Source organism: Somniosus microcephalus, chromosome 22 (genome assembly GCF_052327205.1).
Source record: "Somniosus microcephalus isolate GS21.2 chromosome 22, FLI_Smic_1.0, whole genome shotgun sequence".
In the NCBI taxonomy this organism is placed as follows: Eukaryota; Metazoa; Chordata; class Chondrichthyes; order Squaliformes; family Somniosidae; genus Somniosus; species Somniosus microcephalus.
In genome coordinates this window covers 10,315,185-10,334,947 of record NC_141008.1, presented here as the reverse complement: position 1 = coordinate 10,334,947, position 19,763 = coordinate 10,315,185, and the positions used below count along the sequence as shown (strand labels likewise).

At 51.5% G+C, this 19,763-nt stretch overlaps 1 protein-coding gene across 3 annotated transcripts in view; it reads left to right on the top strand.

Moving 5' to 3' along the window:
• LOC147102027 (alpha-2-macroglobulin-like) overlaps positions 1 to 19,763 on the top strand; it is a 275,879-nt gene that overhangs the window by 92,888 nt on the left and 163,228 nt on the right. For all 3 annotated transcript variants that reach the window (XM_085964172.1, XM_085964174.1, XM_085964171.1), the window contains exons 16-20: positions 719 to 865; positions 1,717 to 1,801; positions 2,818 to 2,929; positions 8,121 to 8,346; positions 9,910 to 10,036. In XM_085964172.1, coding sequence (XP_085820298.1) covers positions 719 to 865; positions 1,717 to 1,801; positions 2,818 to 2,929; positions 8,121 to 8,346; positions 9,910 to 10,036 — 697 coding nt within the window. The remainder of the gene's footprint in view (positions 1 to 718; positions 866 to 1,716; positions 1,802 to 2,817; positions 2,930 to 8,120; positions 8,347 to 9,909; positions 10,037 to 19,763) is intronic.

Here is a 19,763-nt window from a genome sequence, read left to right as displayed (position 1 = left end):
GTGACCCCTGGGTTAGGGAGGGGGCTTAATCAGTCCGGGTTCCTGCTCCTGATCCCTGTCCAGTGACCCCTGGGTTAGGGAGGGGGTGAATCAGTCCGGGTTCCTGCTCCTGATCCCTGTCCAGTGACCCATGGGTTAGTGAGAGGGTGAATCAGTCCGGCCTCATTCTCCTGATCCCTGTCCAGTGACCCTGGGTTAGGGAGGGGATGAATCAGCCCGTGTTCCTGCTCCTGATCCCAGTCCAGTGACCCCTGGGTTAGGGAGGGGGTGAATCAGTCCGGGTGCCTGCTCCTGATCACTGTCCAGTGACCCCTGGGTTAGGGAGGGGGTGAATCAGCCCAAGTTCCTGCTCCTGATCCCTGTCCAGTGACCCCTGGGTTAGGGAGGGGGTGAATCAGTCCAGGTGCCTGCTCCTGATCACTGTCCAGTGACCCCTGGGTTAGGGAGGGAGTGAATCAGTCCGGGTGCCTGCTTCTGATCCCTGTCCAGTGACCCCTGGGTTAGGGAGGGGGTGAATCAGTCCGGGTGCCTGCTTCTGATCCCTGCTGGGGATGTAGGGTGTGGGTTGGATCAGGGATGGGTGTCTGTAAATCCCCCCCATGTGGAATGTCCACCCACAGCCATCCTGCACGGGCTCATGCGGTGTCTGGGGGTTCTGGGAGAGGATTAAAGTCTTCCAATCGTCAGCCTGTTGATGTGTCTTTGTCTCTATCTCCAGGTCTACTCTTTGCTCCCAGTCCAAGACCTCAGTGGTTACCATTACCGTGTATGGGAAGATTCCACGCAGTTCTGCACCTCTGAGGGTAAAGCGGGCTTCCTCCGCAACAGTTGGGACTCATCGGGAGATGTCGCCCATCTTCTCCAGGTTCCTGCTACTCCATCATCTGGCCACTGTCTGGTCATTGAGGGGGGAGGGGGGATGAGAGGAGGACAGGAGAGCAATAGAGAGAGAGTGACAGAGAGAAGGAGAGAAGGATAGAGGGATGGAATGAGAGAGGGGGACTGGTAGATGGATGAGGGATCACAGATCACAGAATCACAGAAACCCCACAGTGCAGATAGAGGCCATTTCGGCCCATCGAGCCTGCACCGACACATATCCCACCCGATCCCCGTAATCCCTATACCAACACATATCCCACCCTATCCCCGTAACCCCACGTATTTAATCCCCCTAACACTAAGGGTCAATTTATCATAGCCAATCAACCTAACTCGCACATCTTTGGACTGTGGGAGGAAACCGGAGCACCCGGAGGAAACCCACGCAAACACGGAGAGAATGTGCAAACTCCACACAGACAGTCGCCCGAGGGCGGATTCGAACCCGGGTCCCTGGCGCTGTGAGGCAACAGTGCTAACCACTATGCCACCGTGCTGCCCGTGATGGAACAATGGAAAGAGGAATGGAGGGAGGGAAGAAGAGATGGATCCAAGGATGAAAAATGGGAACGATGGAGGGATGGAAGAGGGAATGGAGGGAAGGAGGGATAGATGCAGGGAGGGATGGATGGAGGGAGGGAGGTCTGGAGCGGGAGGGTGGGCGGGTCAGTGGAGGGCTGGTGAGAGTGAGGGAGGGAGAGTGGATAGAGGACTGGAGAGGAGGGATGGAACTCGGGAAGAATCGAGTGTATGGAGGGGTGGACGGAAGGATTGATGAGACAGACCGTGTCACACCTTTTTCCGGTACCAGTGATCCCGTCTGTTCTCTCTCAGGACATGGGGCTGAAGATTCTGACGGACACCAAGTATCATATGCACCTCGAATGTGAGATCCAGGACCAATCATTGTACAATTTTGGTAAGTAATGTGGGATCAGGAGCAGAGACTCGGGCTGATGAACCCCTCCCCAATCGATGGGAAACTGAGGCCAATTGTGTAAAGTCTGTAGGTATTATGGCGAATTAATACACAGACTACAAGAGTAACTTTAACAGGACTTTACTATTCGAAGGTCAGGGCGAATCTGCCCAATAAATCCTGACACAGCACTTATATACCGGTGTGGTCACCGTCGGTATTACAGTATACAGCAGCCAAGATAAAGTAGTGCCACACCTAAAATAGTTCTCTTAAAGGTGGACGGTTACATACAATAGTTCTCTTAAAGGTAGAACAGTTACATACACTACAAATTGTACCACCTAATTGTACCTGCATAGGTGAGAGTCACTGAACGGGACATTAAATTAGTGGTCCGGCAGCAATTCGACGTTCGTCTCCTCACCCCCCAATCTGTGGGACTCCTCACCCCCAATCTGTGGGACTCCTCACCCCCAATCTGTGGGACTCCTCACCCCACAATCTGTGGGGCTCCTCACCCCACAACCTGTGGGACTCCTCACCCCCAAGCTGTGGGACTCCTCACCCCCAATCTGTGGGACTCCTCACCCCACAATCTGTGGGACTCCTCACCCCACAATCTGTGGGACTCCTCACCCCCAATCTGTGGGACTCCTCACCCCACAAACTGTGAGACTCCTCACCCCCAATCTGTGAGACTCCTCACCCCCAATCTGTGGGACTCCTCACCCCACAAACTGTGGGACTCCTCACCCCACAATCTGTGAGACTCCTCACCCCACAATCTGTGGGACTCCTCACCCCACAAACTGTGGGACTCCTCACCCCACAATCTGTGAGACTCCTCACCCCCAATCTGTGGGACTCCTCACCCCCAAACTGTGAGACTCTTCACCCCCAAACTGTGGGACTCCTCACCTCCCAATCTGTGGGACTCCTCACCACCCAAACTGTGGGACTCCGCACCCTATGTAACCTTTGACACATGATAATAACTTTGTTACCTCTTGCAGGTATGCCACGCCCTGAAATAATGAAATTACTATCACAGGCACCCGGGCCCAATTTCACGCCAATCCGAGAATACTTCCCGGAGACTTGGATTTGGGACCTCATCCCAGTCGGGTAGGTTGACTGATTTAATCTCTATCTTCACACCGCACAATGTTGGAAAGATTGTTGCCTGATGCTCTGACCTTTCACCCTCTGAGGGAGCAGGGGTCAACCCCGCTCTCTAATGGGGCAGAGGAGATATCAGGACTCTTAGTCAAAGAGGTAGGTATTAAGGAGCATCTTAAAGGAGGAAGAAGAGGTTTAGGCAGGGAATTCCAGAGCTTAGGGCCCAGGCAGTTAAAGCCGCTAATGGTGGAGTGATTAAAATAGTGGGGATGCGCAAGAGGCCAGAATTGGAGGAGCGCAGAGATCTCGGAGGGTTGTAGGACTGGAGTAAGTTACAAGAGATGGGGAGGGGCGAGGCCATGGAGGGATTTGAAAACAAGGATGAGCATTTTAAAACTAGAAGCTAACTTTCAGATGCTCCTTAAAACCTACATCTTTGGCCAAACTTTTGGTCATGTGTCCTGTTATCTCCTTCAGTGGCTCGGTGTCAAAGCTAGAAACAGTGGAGATCCAAAGAGACTTAGGGGTCCAGGTACCATAGATCATTAAAATGCCATGGACAGGTGCAAAAAATAATCAAAAAGCCTGATGCAATGCTGATCTTTATATCTAGAAAATTAGAATACAAGGGGGTAGAAGTTATGCTGTAGCTATACAAAAAGCCCTGGTTAGACCACACCTGGGGTACTGAGAGCAGTTCTGGGCCCCACACCTTAGGAAGGATATATTGACCTTGGAGGGAGTGCAACATAGGTTTACCAGAATGATACTGGACTCCAAGGGATAAATTACGAGGAGAGATTACACAAACGAGGGTGGATGATGGGAGAGCATTGGGATAGTCGAGTCTAGAGGTAACAAAGACATGGATGAGGGTTCCAGTAGCAGATGAGCTGAGGAAGAGGCAGAGTCAGGCGAGGTTATGGAGGTGGAAGTAGGCAGTCTTGTTGATGGAGAGGATCTGTGGTCGGAAGCTCATCTTGGGGTCAAACACAACACCAAGGTTGCGAACGGTTTGGCTCAGCTTCAGACAGTTGCCAGGGATGGAAATGGTGGCTAGGAAACGGAGCTTGTGGGAGGGACCAAAGACTTCTTTCTTCCAATATTTAGTAGGAGGAAGTTTCTGCCCATCCAGTACTGGATGATGGACAAGCAGTTGGACAAATCAGAGCTGGGTATCGTCAGCGTACATGTGGAAACTGACGCTGTGTTTTCGGATGATGTTGCCAAGGAGCAGCATGTAGATGAGAAATAGGAGGGGCCAAGGATCCATGGGGGACACCAGAGGTCATGGTGTGGGAGCAGGAAGAGAATCCGTTGGAGCTGATTCTCTGGCTATGACTAGATCGATACGAATGGAACCAGGCGAGGGCAGTTCCACCAACTGGGTGACGGAGCAGAGGTGTTGGAGGAGGATGGAGTGGTCAACCGTGTGAAAGACAGCAGACAGGTTGAGAAGGGCGAGGAGGGATAGTTTACCACGGTTACAGTCACAAAGAATGTCATTTGTGACTTTGAAAGCCGTTTCAGTACTGTGGCAAGGTTGGAAACCTGATTGGAGGGATTCAAACCTGGAGTTCTGGGAAAGATGGGCTAGGATTTGGAAGGCACGTTCAAGGACTTTGGAGAGGAAAGGGAGGTTGGAAATGGGGAGGTAGGTTTCAAGGACAGAGGGGTCAAGAGTTGTTTTTTTGAGGAGAGGGGTAATGGCAACAGATTTGAAGGAAAAGGGAATAGTACCTGAGGAGAGAGAACTGTTAACAATATCAGCTAATCTGGTGTCAGGAAGGGAAGTTGGGTGGTCAGCAGTTTAGTGAAAATAGGTTTGAGGGAGCTGGAGGTGGGTATATTGGACAAGATGAGCTTGGAGAGGGCATGAGGGGAGATCGGAGAGAAACTGGAGAAAGATGCGAGTTCAGGGCTCGGGCAAGGGGGGACCGTAGGGGAAGTTTGACCCGATGGGCTAGGGGAAGGGAGGTTATTGGCAGAGTCATCTGATCGGATGGTCGCAATCTTAGTGACAAAGAAGTCCATGTGCTCCTTGCACTTGTTATTGGAGGTGAGGGTAGAGGAGACAGGGGAGAGGGGTTTAAGAAGATGCTTTGTACTGGAGCAAAGAAGCCAGGGGTTATCTTTGCATTCGAGGATAAACCTGGAATAGTGAGTAGTTTTAGTAATGGAGAGCAGGACCCGATAATGCTTAATGTGGTCCAGCCAGATCTGGCGGTGAATGGCTAAACCAGTTGTCTGCTTATCCGTTCACGTCTGCATACCTTGGACTTAAGGTGGTGGAGATGCGGGCCGTACTAGGGAGAACGACCAGGGTGAGAGAGAGAGTAATGGTTTTAATAGGGCATCAAAGCTGGAGGTGAGGGTGTGGTTGAGCAGATCGGTAGCTGCAGAAATGCCGTGGTGAATGGAGGGCCAAAGGCTAGACAGTTTGGAATTTGAAAGTGCAGTTGTAAGTGAATTGGGAGAGAGTTTTTCCAGGGACGGACATAGAAGAAAGTAGGGCTGAGTGGGGGAAGGGGCATGTGGGTGGAGAGCGATACAAGGAAGTGATCAGAGATGGCCTAATCCGTGATTGACATGATGGGAGTAGCAAGGCCACGTTGAAATCACCGAGGATTAGAAGTCACTCGGTGCAAACGTTAAGGGAGGAAAGCAGTGAAGATATCTCAGTTAGAAACTTGACGTGGTATTGGGTGGGTGATAGAGAATGAGGATTTTAAATGAGAGGCGAAAGGGGTGGAACAAGGTGCCAGAGGAGTAGGGGGACAGACCAAGGTGTGATTTGGTGTTAAGAGCCACACCACCACTGCAGCAGTCTGGGCGGGGCAAGTGGTGGAAGATATAGCCAGGCAGGGAGGCTTCATTTAGGGGGAAGGTATCATCATCCCTCAGCCAGGTTTTCATCAAGGCCATGATGTCGATGCCATCATCCACAATAAGCTCATGGATTGCAAGGGCCTTGTTCGCGAGTGAACAGAGATTCTGGAAAGAGATGCCGAGAGGAGCAGTGATGGCTGATCCACTGCCAGAGTCCACAGGATCAACACTGGGAGGGGAGAGTTGGACGGGGAGGAGATTAGCAAGATTAGTCTCAGCAGACGTGCTGGGAGGGAAGGCCGGCGAGAGAAGGAAGATGGTTGTGGTGATTGAAGGTCAATCATCACCGTCCCAGGACATCACTGCAGGAGTTCCTCAGGGCAGTGTCCTAGGCCCAACCATCTTCAGCTGTTTCATCAATGACCTTCCCTCCAACATAAGGTCAGAAATGGGGATGTTTGCTGATGTCTGCACAGTGTTCAGTGCCATTCACAACTCCTCAGATAATGAAGCAGTCTATGCCCGCATGCAACAAGACCTGGACGACGTTCAGGCTTGGGCTGATAAGTGGCAGGTAACATTCACGCCACAAAAGTGCCAGGCATTGACTATCTCCAACAAGCGAGAGTCTAACCACCGCCCCTTGATATTCAATGGCATTACTGATGCGCTATCAATTACTCATAAAAGACGGAGAGTTAGGAGAGTAACTAAAGGCTTTTATTAGCAAAGAACAGAGCATGCCTCTCGTGGTTGACTGGGTTCCAAGAAGGCAGGAGGCTGCAGGTCAATCACCTTTATACCTGGGCCTGTGGGTGGAGCCAGCCGAGACATGTTGAGGCATGCATAGGTACAACAGTGTGCAGCAACAACAACAACAGTGAATAACAATAACAGTGGTTTACCACAATTACCATCGCTGAATCGCCGAATCCCCCACCATCAACATCTGGGGGTCACCATTGACCAGAAACTTAACTGGACCAGCCACATAAATACTGTGGCAACAAGAGCAGATCAGAGGCTAGGTATTCTGCGGCGAGTGTCTCACCTCATGACTCCCCAAAGCTTTTCCACCATCTACAAGGCAGAAGTCAGGAGTGTAATGGAATACTCTCCACTTGCCTGGATGAGTGCAGCTCAAGAAGCTCAACACCATCCAGGATAAAGCCGCCCGTTTGATTGGCACCCCATCCACCACCTTAAACATTCACTCCCTCCACCACCGGCGTACCATGGCTGCAGTGTGTACCATCTACAAGATGCACTGCAGCAAATTGCCAAGGCTTCTTTGGCAGCACCTCCCAAACCCACAACCTCTTCCACCTAGGACAAGGGCAGCAGGCGCATGGGAACACCACCACCTCCAAGTTCCCCTCCAAATCACACACCATCCTGACTTAGAAGTATATCGCCGATCCTTCATCGTCGCTGGGTCAAAATCCTGGAACTCCCTTCCTAACAGCACTGTGGGAGTACCATCACCACACGGACTGCAGGGGTTCAAGAAGGCGGCTCACCACCACCTTCTCAAGGGCAATTAGGGATGGGCAATAAATGCTGGCCTTGCCAGCGACGCCCAATCCCATAAACTAATTTTTTTAAAGAGTAGGATGGGGCAGTTGGGGTTGCTGCTCGTAAGGAGGCAGCGACGAGTGCCTCGATGGGCCTTTGGAGGATGCCAAGAGAGGTAGAGAAGGAAGCTGTGAGCTTATCTAAGAGAGAGTCAAGCCTGGGACAGTGGCAGGAGAGTAGGAAGGTTGAGGAGTGCTCCAGGAAGTTATGCTAAACCTATAAAAAACACTAGTTCGGCCCCAGCTGGAGTGTTGTGTCCAATTCTGGGCACCACACTTTAGGAAGGACGTGAAGGCCTTGGAGAGGGTGCAGAAGAGATTTACTGGAATGGTTCCAGGGATGAGGGATTACAGATACATGGATAGACAGAGTTTGTTCTCCTTAGAGCAGAGAAGGCTAAGAGGAGATTTGATAGAAGTGTTTAAAATTTTGAAGGGTTTAGATAGAATAAATAAAGAGAAATTGTTTCCAATGGCTGAAGGGTCGATAACAGATTTAAGGTGATTGGCAAATGAACCAGAGGCGACAGGAGAGAAAACGTGTTTACTCAACAACTGGTTAGGATTTGGAATGCACTACCTGATAGGGGGGTGGATACAGATTCAATAGGAGCCTTCAAAAGGGAATTGGATAAATACTTGAAGGAGAATAAATTGCAGGGCTATGGGGAAAGAGCGGGGAGTGGGACTGACTGGATTGCTCTTCGAAAGAGCCGGCGCAGACTCGATGGGCTGAACGGCCTCCTTCTGTGCTGTACTATTCTATGATTGTAATTCTCTCCCTCCTACCTCAGATCCAGTGGGAAAGCCTCTCTCCCCCTCACTGTGCCAGACTCTATAACAGAATGGAAGGGCAGTATGTTCTGTGCCGGCGAGGCGGGATTCGGACTATCGGACACCGTGTCCTTCACTGCATTCAAACCCTTCTTTGTGGAGCTAGCTCTCCCCTACTCGGTCATCAGGACAGAAGGGTTCACACTCAAGGCCAAAGTCTTCAACTACCTGACAGAATGCATCATGGTGAGTGAGTCGGCTGGCTATTTGACTCTGGGAGAGGGTGTCGCAGGCTTTGTTGGTGTGTGTGTGAGTGTGTGTATGTGTGTGAGTGTGTGTATGTGTGTGAGTGAGTGTGTGTGTATGGTGTGTGTGTGTATGGTGTGTGTATGGTGTGTGTGTATGGTGTGTGTGTGTTTGTGTGTGTGTATGGTGTGTGTGTATGGTGTGTGTGTAGGTGTGTGTGTGTATGGTGTGTGTGTAGGTGTGTGTGTGTGTGTGTAGGTTTGTGTGTAGGTGTGTGTGTGTTTGTGTGTGTGTGTGTGTATGGTGTGTGTAGGTTTGTGTGTATGGTGTGTGTAGGGTGTGTGTGTGTGTGTATGGTGTGTGTGTGTTTGTGTGTGAGTGTGTGTATGTGTGTGAGTGAGTGTGTGTGTATGGTGTGTGTGTAGGTGTGTGTGTGTGTGTATGGTGTGTGTGTAGGTGTGTGTGTGTGTGTGTGTGTAGGTTTGTGTGTAGGTGTGTGTGTGTTTGTGTGTGTGTGTGTGTATGGTGTGTGTAGGTTTGTGTGTATGGTGTGTGTGTAGGGTGTGTGTGTGTGTGTGTATGGTGTGTGTGTGTGTGTGTATGGTGTGTGTGTATGGTGTGTGTGTATGTATGGTGTGTGTGTAGGGTGTGTGTGTGTGTGTATGGTGTGTGTGCATGGTGTGTGTGTGTGTATGGTGTGTGTGTAGGGTGTGTGTGTGTGGGTGTGTGTGTATGGTGTGTGTGTATGGTGTCTGTGTGTATGGTGTGTGGGTGTGTGTGGGGGGGGGGTGTGCTCAGTACCACACCTGGTGAGAGCAGCTAGCTCAACAGCAACAACTTGCATTTATTTAGCATCTTTAACATAGTAAAACGTCCCAAGGCGCCTCACAGGCATGTTATCAAACAAAGTTTGACACCGAGCCACATAAGGAGAAATGAGGGTAGATGACCAAAAGCTTGGTCAAAGAGGGAGATTTTAAGGAGTGTCTAAAAGGAGGAAAGAGAGTTAGGCAGGGAATTCCAGAGTTTCGAGCCCAGGCAGCTGAAGGCACGGCCACTAAAGGTTGAGCGATTAAAATCAGGGATGCTCAAGAGACCAGAATTGGAGGAGCGCAGAGATCTCGGAGGGTTGAAGGAGATCACAGAGATAGGGAAGGACGAGGCCATGGCGGGATTTGAAAACAAGGTTGAGAATGTTAAAATTGAGGCGTTGCCAGACCAGGATCCATTGTTGGTCAGCGAGCACAGGGGTGATGGGTGAACGGGACTTAATGCGAGTTAGGACACAGGCAGCAGAGTTTTAGATGACCTCAAGTTTAGCAAGGGTAGAAAGTCAGGAGGCAAGCCAGGCATGCATTGAAATAGTCAAGTCTAGAGGTAACGCAGCACTGGCCAGGTATAGAGACTGGACCTTTCCTGCTGTGTGTGTGGGAGGACCGGAGCCCAGGGGTAGGCAGCGGCCACTGGAGAGGAGGATAACTGAGCAGGAGGTGGAAGAGAGTTTAGTTTGAGTTTCGTATCTTTGGGGATCTCACCCTTTCCTGGTCCTTTCTCCCCCCTCAGGTCAGGATTTCTCTGCTGGAGGCCAAGGGCTTTGAGGTGACATCCGAAAGCAGCACCGGACACGAGACCTGCATCTGTTCCAAGGAGAGTGTGACTTTCAGCTGGAATCTAACCGCCTCTGGACTGGGTGAGTCATCGACCCAAACCCAGGCTCCAACCCCAGCCTATGCTCAGCTGAATCAGCCCTGGTTCCTGCTCTTAATCCCTGTCCAGTGACCCCTGGGTAAGGGAGAGGGTGAATCAGCCCTGGTTCCTGCTTGTGATCTGTGATGAAATATTCCATTCATCACTGCCTGTGACTGTGGTTGGTTTCAGGTTCCCCCTTACCATTGTATTGCCTGTGACTGTGGTTGGTTTCAGGTTTCTCCTCACCATTGTATTGTGTATTGGAATGTATGGAATGTGTTGTGTGCAGGGCTCCGCCCATACCTGGCCTCTATGTAAGCCAGCTCAGTCTGGCCTCACAGCCAGTACTGCAGACCTCCAGGGAAGATACCTCTCTCCACTGCGTGTTATCTTCTAAGTTAATAAAAGCCTTGTTTTGTTTCGCTAACATCGAGTCTCGGGATTATTGAGGCACATCAATTTTATTAACTTATTTTTCAACACAATGGATCAACTCCTGAAACCCGAACGTTTGGATTTGGATCAGCATGCTCCGGACGCATCAGCATGCTTCGGACACTGGTTTATGTGTATGGAATTCTTCCTGGACAATTCCGCAGCCGTCAAAGACGCTACGGACGCTGCGAGTATGAAACTCGGAATTCTGCAGAATTGGGTAAGCCACCGGGTTTACCCCCTCATCCAAGACGCCGACACGTACCTGGCCGCCTGCGACATCTTAAAGGCGCATTACCAGCAGCCTACGAATGAGGTGTATGCTAGGCATCTGCTCGCCACTCGCGCACAGCGACCTGGGGAATCGGTGGAGGAGTTCCTAGGCACCCTGAAAATGCTTGGCAAAGACTGCAAGTGCCGAGATGTAAAAGCCGCAGTGTACACCGACGAGCTTGTTCACGATGCCTTTATCACAGGCCTCAGCTCCACTTACATCCGGCAAAGACTGCTGGAAAAAACGGGATTGGACCTGAAACAGGCTGCGGACACCGCGCGATCCCTGGATGTGGCCCAGAGAAACTCGGACGCCTACTCTTCAGCCCGCGCCGTCCACGCCGCCACGTGTGCACCAAGGGCGCCGCCATCTTGGAAGGCATCTTCCCCGCCCGGCAGCCCGACACCGTCGGGGCCCCGCTCTCCCCCCAGAAGCCCTACGACAGCCGCGACGCGTCGGGGACCCAACTGCTACTTCTGCGGGCAGCCAAAGCACACCAGAAACCTGTGCCCGGTGAAAGGCACCACCTGCTTTAAGTGCGGTAAGAAGGGGCACTTTGGGAAGGTGTGCAGAGGGAACCCCGCTGGAAAACCAAAACCCACCACCGCCGCGTGTGCGCCGTGGGAGCGGCCATCTTGGACGCCATCTTGCCCGACCTCGTGGGGTCCGCCATCTTGTGAGCAGACAGCGCGGACGCCATCTTGTCTCGATCAGGGCCCTACAGTGGCATCGGTCACAGTGGACCAGACCAGGCCCCACCCGCTATCCAAATCAATGGTGGACATCGAGGTAAACGGGTGCGGGGTTAAATGTTTAATTGACAGTGGAAGCACGGAGAGTTTTATCCACCCGGAACTGGCACGACAACTCTCCCTAAAGGTGGTCCCTACTCGGGGTACCATCTCTATGGCTGATAAAACCCAGACATCGACCATTCTGGGTTACTGCACGGGACAATTGTCCGTTAACGGGACTGTATACGATAATTTTAAAGTATTAATCATGAAGAATCTATGCGCGAGCGTGATTTTGGGCCTGGATTTCCAGTGCAACCACCAAAGCATCACGCTCAAGTACGGTGGGTCCCAGCCGCCCCTCACAGTGTGCGGCCTGGCTACCCTGAAGGTAAAGCCGCCTTCGCTATTCGCGAACCTTACCCCTAACTGCCGGCCAATAGCGACCAAAAGCAGGAGGTACAGCTGGGAGGACAGGCGGTTTATCGCAACCGAGGTAGACAGGCTCCTGAAAGAGCGCATTATTGAATGCAGCAATAGCCCGTGGCGCGCCCAAGTGGTGGTGGTAAGGGGTAGCGAGAAGAAACGGATGGTGATCGACTATAGCCAAACGATCAACAGGTACACCCAACTAGACGCCTACCCGCTACCCCGCATATCAGAAATGGTGAACCAAATCGCCCAATACCGGGTGTTCTCCACCATCGACCTCAAGTCAGCGTACCACCAGCTCCCTATCAGACCAGAGGACCGCCCGTACACCGCCTTCGAGGCGAACGGACGCCTCTACCAATTCCTCAGAGTCCCCTTTGGGGTGACGAATGGGGTCTCGGTCTTCCAGAGGGAGATGGATCGCATGGTCGATGACCACCACTTGCAGGCAACCTTCCCCTACCTCGACAACGTCACCATCTGCGGTCACAACCAGCAGGATCACGACTCGAACCTCAAGAGGTTCCTGAAAACCGCACAAAAACTCAACCTCACCTACAACGAGGACAAGTGCGTTTTCAACACCACGCGCCTCTGCATACTAGGCAGCGTGGTGGAGAATGGGGAAATCGGACCAGACCCCGACCGATTGCGCCCCCTACAGGAGCTGCCCCTGCCCAACACTCCCAAAGCCCTGAAAAGGTGCCTGGGGTTATTTTCTTATTATTCCCAATGGGTCCCCAACTACTCCGACAAAGCCCGCCCCCTCTTGAAAGCATCCTCTTTTCCGCTCTCTGCTGAGGCCCACGCCGCCTTCAAAAGCATTAAGCAGGATATTGAGCGGGCCACGCTACAGGCAGTGGACGAGAACACTCCCATTTCAAGTGGAAAGTGATGCGTCTGACTTTGCCTTGGCGGCCACCCTCAACCAGGCGGGGCGGCCCGTAGCTTTCTTCTCGAGGACCCTCCAAGGGCCCGAGATCAGACACTCCTCCGTGGAAAAGGAGGCCCAAGCCATCGTGGAGGCAGTGCGCCACTGGCGCCACTACCTAGCCGGCAAACGCTTCACCCTACTTACCGACCAGCGGTCGGTAGCGTTTATGTTCAATAATAAACAGAGGGGGAAGATCAAAAATGATAAGATTCTTAGGTGGCGGATCGAGCTCTCCACCTTCGAGTATGACATCATTTACCAGCCAGGGGCCCTTAACGAATCCCCAGATGCCCTCTCACGAGGGATGTGTGCCAGCGCCACCGGGGATCGGCTACAGACCCTCCACAACGCCCTCTGCCACCCAGGGGTCACGCGGCTGTTCCACTTCATAAAGTCCCGCAACTTACCCTACTCGATTGAGGAAGTTCGGTCTCTGACCAGGAACTGCCGCACTTGCGCTGAGTGCAAGCCTCGGTTCTACCACCCTGATAGAGCCCACTTAATCAAAGCTACACGGCCCTTTGAGCGGCTCAGCTTAGATTTCAAGGGCCCCCTCCCGTCCGTCGACCGCAATGTTTACTTCCTGAACATTGTGGACGAATACTCCCAGTTCCCATTCGCCTTCCCCTGCCCAGACATGACCAGCGCCACGGTCATTAAATGCCTCAACAGCCTGTTCTGCCTGTTCGGTATGCCGAGCTACATCCACACGGATAGGGGGGCGTCCTTCATGAGTGAAGAGCTACGCCAGTACATGCTGTCCAGGGGTATCGCCACGAGCCGTACCACCAGCTACAACCCCCGGGGTAACGGTCAAGTGGAGCGAGAGAACGGGACAGTATGGAAAGCAGTCACTCTAGCTCTAAGGACCAAGGGCCTCCCTATCTCCCGCTGGCAGGAAGTCCTCTCGGATGTGCTCCATTCGATACGGTCGCTATTGTGTACTGCCACTAATGCCACGCCTCATGAACGAATGTTTAGCTTCCCCCGGAAATCCACCTCAGGCGTATCCATGCCGTCATGGCTCTCCACCCCGGGTCCGGTATTCGTGCGAAGGCATGTGAGGGGCCATAAGACGGACCCTCTCGTGGAGCCAGTGCACCTACTCCACGCCAACCCCCAATACGCGTATGTCCGGCACGCCGACGGAAGGGAGGACACCGTGTCAATAAAAGACGTCGCCCCAGCCGGTAACGACAACAACCACGGCAATAGCAGCAACAACGACCACAGCAACTCTTACCCACCCACTACTCTTTCATCACCCCCGGAAGAACATCGACCAACGGCACCCCCACCAACTACCCCTTCAACAACCCTGGCGGCACCCCCGGTAGAGACCCAGGAGGCCACCGGGGACACCCAGCCGACACCCGCGACACCACAACAGCCACGTCGGTCGCAGAGGACTACCAAACCCCCGAACAGACTAAATCTATAGAAGGGGTGAATGTGATGAAATATTCCATTCATCACTGCCTGTGACTGTGGTTGGTTTCAGGTTTCCCCCTTACCATTGTATTGCCTGTGACTGTGGTTGGTTTCAGGTTTCTCCTCACCATTGTATTGTGTATTGGAATGTATGGAATGTGTTGTGTGCAGGGCTCCGCCCATACCTGGCCTCTATGTAAGCCAGCTCAGTCTGGCCTCACAGCCAGTACTGCAGACCTCCAGGGAAGATACCTCTCTCCACTGCGTGTTATCTTCTAAGTTAATAAAAGCCTTGTTTTGTTTCGCTAACATCGAGTCTCGGGATTATTGAGGCACATCATGATCCCTGTCCAATGACCCCTGGGTTAGGGAGGGGGTGAATCAGCCCAGGTTCCTGCTCCTGATCCCTGTCCAGTGACCCTGGGTTAGGGAAGGGGCGAATCAGCCCTGGTTCCCGCTCCTGATCCCTGTCCAGTGACCCTGGGTTAGGGAGGGGGTGAATCAGCCCTGGTTCCTGTAGTGTATGTGCCTTTAAGTCAGAACTACTTTTTACAGCTCCTGTATACTGTAGTACCGGCAGTGACCACACCGGTATATAAGCTTTGCACATGCCTCTGTACCCCAGTCTAGAGATTACCCTCCTCCAGTAAAGACCTGTTATTTGTTAATGTACAGCATCCATGTGATTATTTATCCACTGAACCACGGATCCAACAGTGGCGACGAGTGTTGATTCGAATCTACCTGCAACATAAAAAAAACATTTTTAAAAAATAGTCGAGGCTAGGAACACGGGCGTCGACCACGAACAACCGCCCAGCAGTCAGGCAGAGATCCAACTTCGCTGAGGAGGCTGTGGAGAGCCGGGCTTGGTTCCCAAGACACCAACGAGCAGTAAGAGACCGACGACAGGTCCGGAGCAGACCCTTCCCGAGCAGCGGCGGCTGGAGCCGACCGACAGCAGAGAAAGAGCCGAGCAGCATTGACGGGGTAAGACAGAGGGTGAAGAGCGCAGGGCGCAGCCGGGGGTTGAACACCGAGCGGCGTCGAGGAAAAATAAAGCAACCGGAGAGAGGGTAAGAAACAGCCGGGTTCTAGACTGAGCGGCGTCGAAAAATATCAAAAGAAGAACGCGCAGAGCACAGCCAGGGATCACGGGCTGATCAGGGTCCGTGGGGCGAAGCAGGGAGAACGCAGGAGGCGCCATTGAGCTGCGGAGAAGGAAGAGCGCGGGAGACGCCATTTTGAGAAGCCGCAGCGGAGAAGAAGGGCGAGCACGGGAAGGAAGGAAAGCGTGGGAGACGCCATTTTGTGCCAGCGGAGAAGAAGGGGAAGCGCGGGAGGCACCATTGGTGATAGTTAACGCACAACCAAGGATGCCGAAGAGTGGCAGTATCTCTACATTCGACAATGAAGTCGAAGATTGGGCGACATATGTGGAACGTATTGAGGTGCACTGCAGGGCGAATGAAGTGCAAGATGCTAATAAAGCACTGGTTCTGTTAAATTCCATGGGTGCAAAAACTTATGGGTTACTGCGAAATCTAATAACCCCAGAGAAGCCGGTAAACAAGAATTTTGAAAGCATAGTAGAAATCCTACAGGACCACTTAAACTCCACACCGCTGCTGATAGCAGAACGATTTAAGTTCCATAAAAGGAACCAACACAAAGACGAAAGCAATGCTGAGTACCTAACGGAACTGCGCAAGCTATCGAAATACTGCCAGTTTGGAGCGGGACTAGCAGACACGTTAAGGGACAAGTTTGTGTGTGGGCTACAAAGTGAAGGAACCCAGAAACGGCTTCTATCAGAAAAGGACCTTACGCTGGACAAAGCTTTCAGTATGGCAGTATCACACGAAGCAGCCGCAAGGGGCACTGCAGAGATATAACGGAGACCGCAAGAATATGGCACCAACGAAATGACCTATGGAACAGGGAAGTGCTATCGCTGCGGCAGAACAACACATGACCAGAAAGATTGTTGGTTCAAGGACCAAATGTGCAGACAGTGTGGGAAAACAGGACACATAGCAAGATTCTGCAGGTCTGGGAAGAAAACCAACAGTAAGAAATCTCCACAGGAGAAGTACAAAAAGGTACACCAGGTGATGGACAGTGGTTCAGACGAACAGAAAAGTGACACAGACTCCGGAAGCAAGGAGCTGGGTTGTCTGAAACTACATAATGTAACCGAAATGGAGGATCACCAGACTATCTGGGTTACACTCAAGATAGACGGAGTCCAAGTGGAAATGGAATTGGACACAGGGTCAGCTCTAACAGTCATAAATCAAAGGGACTACAAGCGGCTATTTTCACACATACCCTTGAAAGCTACAGAGATTGTCTTGAAGACGTATACGGGGCAAAAAGTCTACCCCAAAGGAAAAATAAGGGTGAAAGTGACATATAAAGGCCAGGAAATACCTAAAATGGATATATATGTATTGCCAAATGGAGGACTACCACTGCTAGGACGTGAATGGATCCGGAAGACACAATTAGATTGGCATTCCATACAGGCACTGAAGGTTGAGGCCAAAAAGGATGACGACGTCACACCTGGACGACTGTCAAAAATGCTAACTGACGCAAAAGAAGTGTTCCAGGAGGGACTAGGAACACAAAGGAATAACAGCAACAATTAAAATAGAGGAAAATGCAAGCCCAAAGTTTCTGAAGGCCAGACCAGTGCCTTATGCGATCAGACCAGCTGTTGAAGCAGAGCTGGAAGGGTTGGAACGTTCAGGAGTACTGTCCAAAGTGGACTGGAGCAAGTGGGCTACACCCATCATTCCTGTAATGAAGAGGTCGTTGAGTAATACGCCTGGGGAACCAAAGAAGGTCCGCATCCGTGGGGATTTTAAGGTGACAGTGAACCCAGTCCTTCACACGGTGCAATATCCGCTTCCACGTATTGAGGATATTTTCGCCTCGCTATCTGGTGGTAAATGCTTCACCAAAATTGATCTAGCCCAGGCGTACTTGCAAATGGAGGTAGAAGAAGCTTCGAAACATTATCTTACGATCAACACTCATAAAGGTCTCTATCAATACAACCGGCTGGTGTTCGGAGTAGCCTCGGCTTCGGCTATCTGGCAAAGGGCGATGGATCAGGTCCTGCAAGGGATTCCAGGGACCCAGTGTTATTTGGAAGACACCTTGGTCACGGGCGAAAATGACGGTGATCACCTCGCCAACCTGGAGAAGGTGCTCACCAGATTAAAGGAGTATGGGCTACGAGCTAATCGCCACAAGTGCGAGTTTTTCCAGAAACAGATCTCGTATTGCGGCCACGTCATCGATGAAGAGGGGTTACATAAGTCCCCTGACAAGATTGAGGCAGTAGTCAAGGCTCCAGCACCGGAAAATGTGTCACAACTGAGGTTGTTCCTCGGGCTGGTAAACTATTACCACAAGTTCTTACCAAATTTGTCTACGGTATTACACCCACTGAACACCCTACTGCAAACAGGGGTACCATGGAAGTGGGATGACGAACGTATACGAGCTTTCCAGAAGTGTAAAGAATTGATCACATCAAAAGAGGTGTTGGCCCATTTCAACCCAGCACTACCAATTCGTTTGGCATGTGATGCATCACCCTACGGCATTGGAGCGGTGCTGTCGCACAAATTCCCAGACGGGTTGGAGAGGCCAGTAGCCTTTGCGTCTCGGTCACTAACCTCAGCCGAGCGCAACTACGCCCAGATTGACAGGGAGGCCCTCAGCCTAGTATGGGGAGTAAAAAAATTCAACCACTATCTGCATGGGCAGAAGTTCACCTTGCTGACTGACCACCAACCACTTGTCTCCATCTTTAATCCTAAGAAGGGCGTGCCAGTAATGACTGCACAGCGGTTACAAAGATGGTCCCTGTTTCTAGGGGCGAATCAATATGAAATAGAATATAAAGGCACGAAACAGCATGGGAACGCTGATGGGCTATCGCACCTGCCACTGCCTACTGTGGAGGAAGCACCAGCAGTGGACCCTATCGAGATATTTTATTCGTCGATAATTGAACGATTGCCAACAACAAACGCGGATATAGAGAAGGAGACCCGCAATGATCCGACGCTGTCACGGGTATATGAATTGACGTTGAGGGGCTGACCAACACATGGCGACTCACTGTTGCCAGCATTCTCATCCAGAAGAGAACAGCTGTCAGTATGCCAGGGGACAGTGATGTGTGGATCCAGAGTGGTGATTCCACGCAAGTTAAGGGAGAGAGTGCTAAATGAGCTACATGAAGGTCATCTGGGGGGAGTGAAAATGTGTGGTGGCCGGGAATCGATCAACAAATCGAAGACCTAACTAAGAGCTGCTTAGGATGGCAGAAGGTCCAAAATGCACCACCACATGCCCCTCTACACCCATGGGAGTGGCCCTCCTCTCCATGGCAACGGGTGCACATTGATTTCGCTGGTCCATTCATGGACTCAATGTTCTTAATAGCAGTGGATGCTCATTCAAAGTGGCCTGAGGTGATAAAGATGTCTTCAACCACTACAGAGGAAACGATTGCAGTCCTACGGACCATATTTGCCAGAAACGGTTTGCCAGAGCAGATCTGCTCTGATAATGGACCACAGTTTGTGTCCGACGAGTTCCAAAAATTCATGAAAAGGAATGGGGTAAGGCATTACACATCCACCCCGTATCATCCAGCCACCAATGGATTGGCTGAGAGGTTCGTACAAACCTTTAAGAAGGCGATAAAGGTCATGTGCGACGAGGAAATTCCACTACAGCATAAGATGAACAATTTCTTATTAGCTTACCGAAACGCGACACATGCAGTTACCAACCAGACCCCGGCCATGATGTTCTTTAACCGAAGGTTGAGATCTCGTCTGGACTTGCTCAGACCAAATGTGCGAAGAAATGTTGAGGACAAACAATTCCAGCACATCAATGAGAAGCCGACAAGGAGCTTCAATGTAGGGCAACCAGTCTTGGCCCGTGACTATCGAACAGAGAAGTGGCAACCCGGAACGATATGTACAAGGCAGAGCCATTAATGTACACAGTGGATGTCGGGGAGAACATTGTGAAACGCCACGTCGATCAGATCTTAGCGTCACAGGAACGCGTCAACCCCATGTCTCGCGAACCTGGGGATGAACCCAACATACCGGTAGCATCTACTTCAGACCCAGTAGCAGTGGAACCCGATGAACTACCCGATGAAAAGGGGTCAGAATCGCCTCTGCACCAAGAACAAGAACCTCAGGAAAGGCGCTATCCCGAAAGGGTCAGGAAGCCGCCCCAAAGACTGAATCTATAAATGGACTTTTGTTGTTTAATGTACATGTAAAAATGTAATTGTTATTTGAATATTAAGGGGGTTATTATTAATCTAAAAGGGGAGGAATTGTAGTGTATGTGCCTTTAAGTCAGAACTACTTTTTACAGCTCCTGTATACTGTAGTACCGGCAGTGACCATACCGGTATATAAGCTTTGCGCATGCCTCT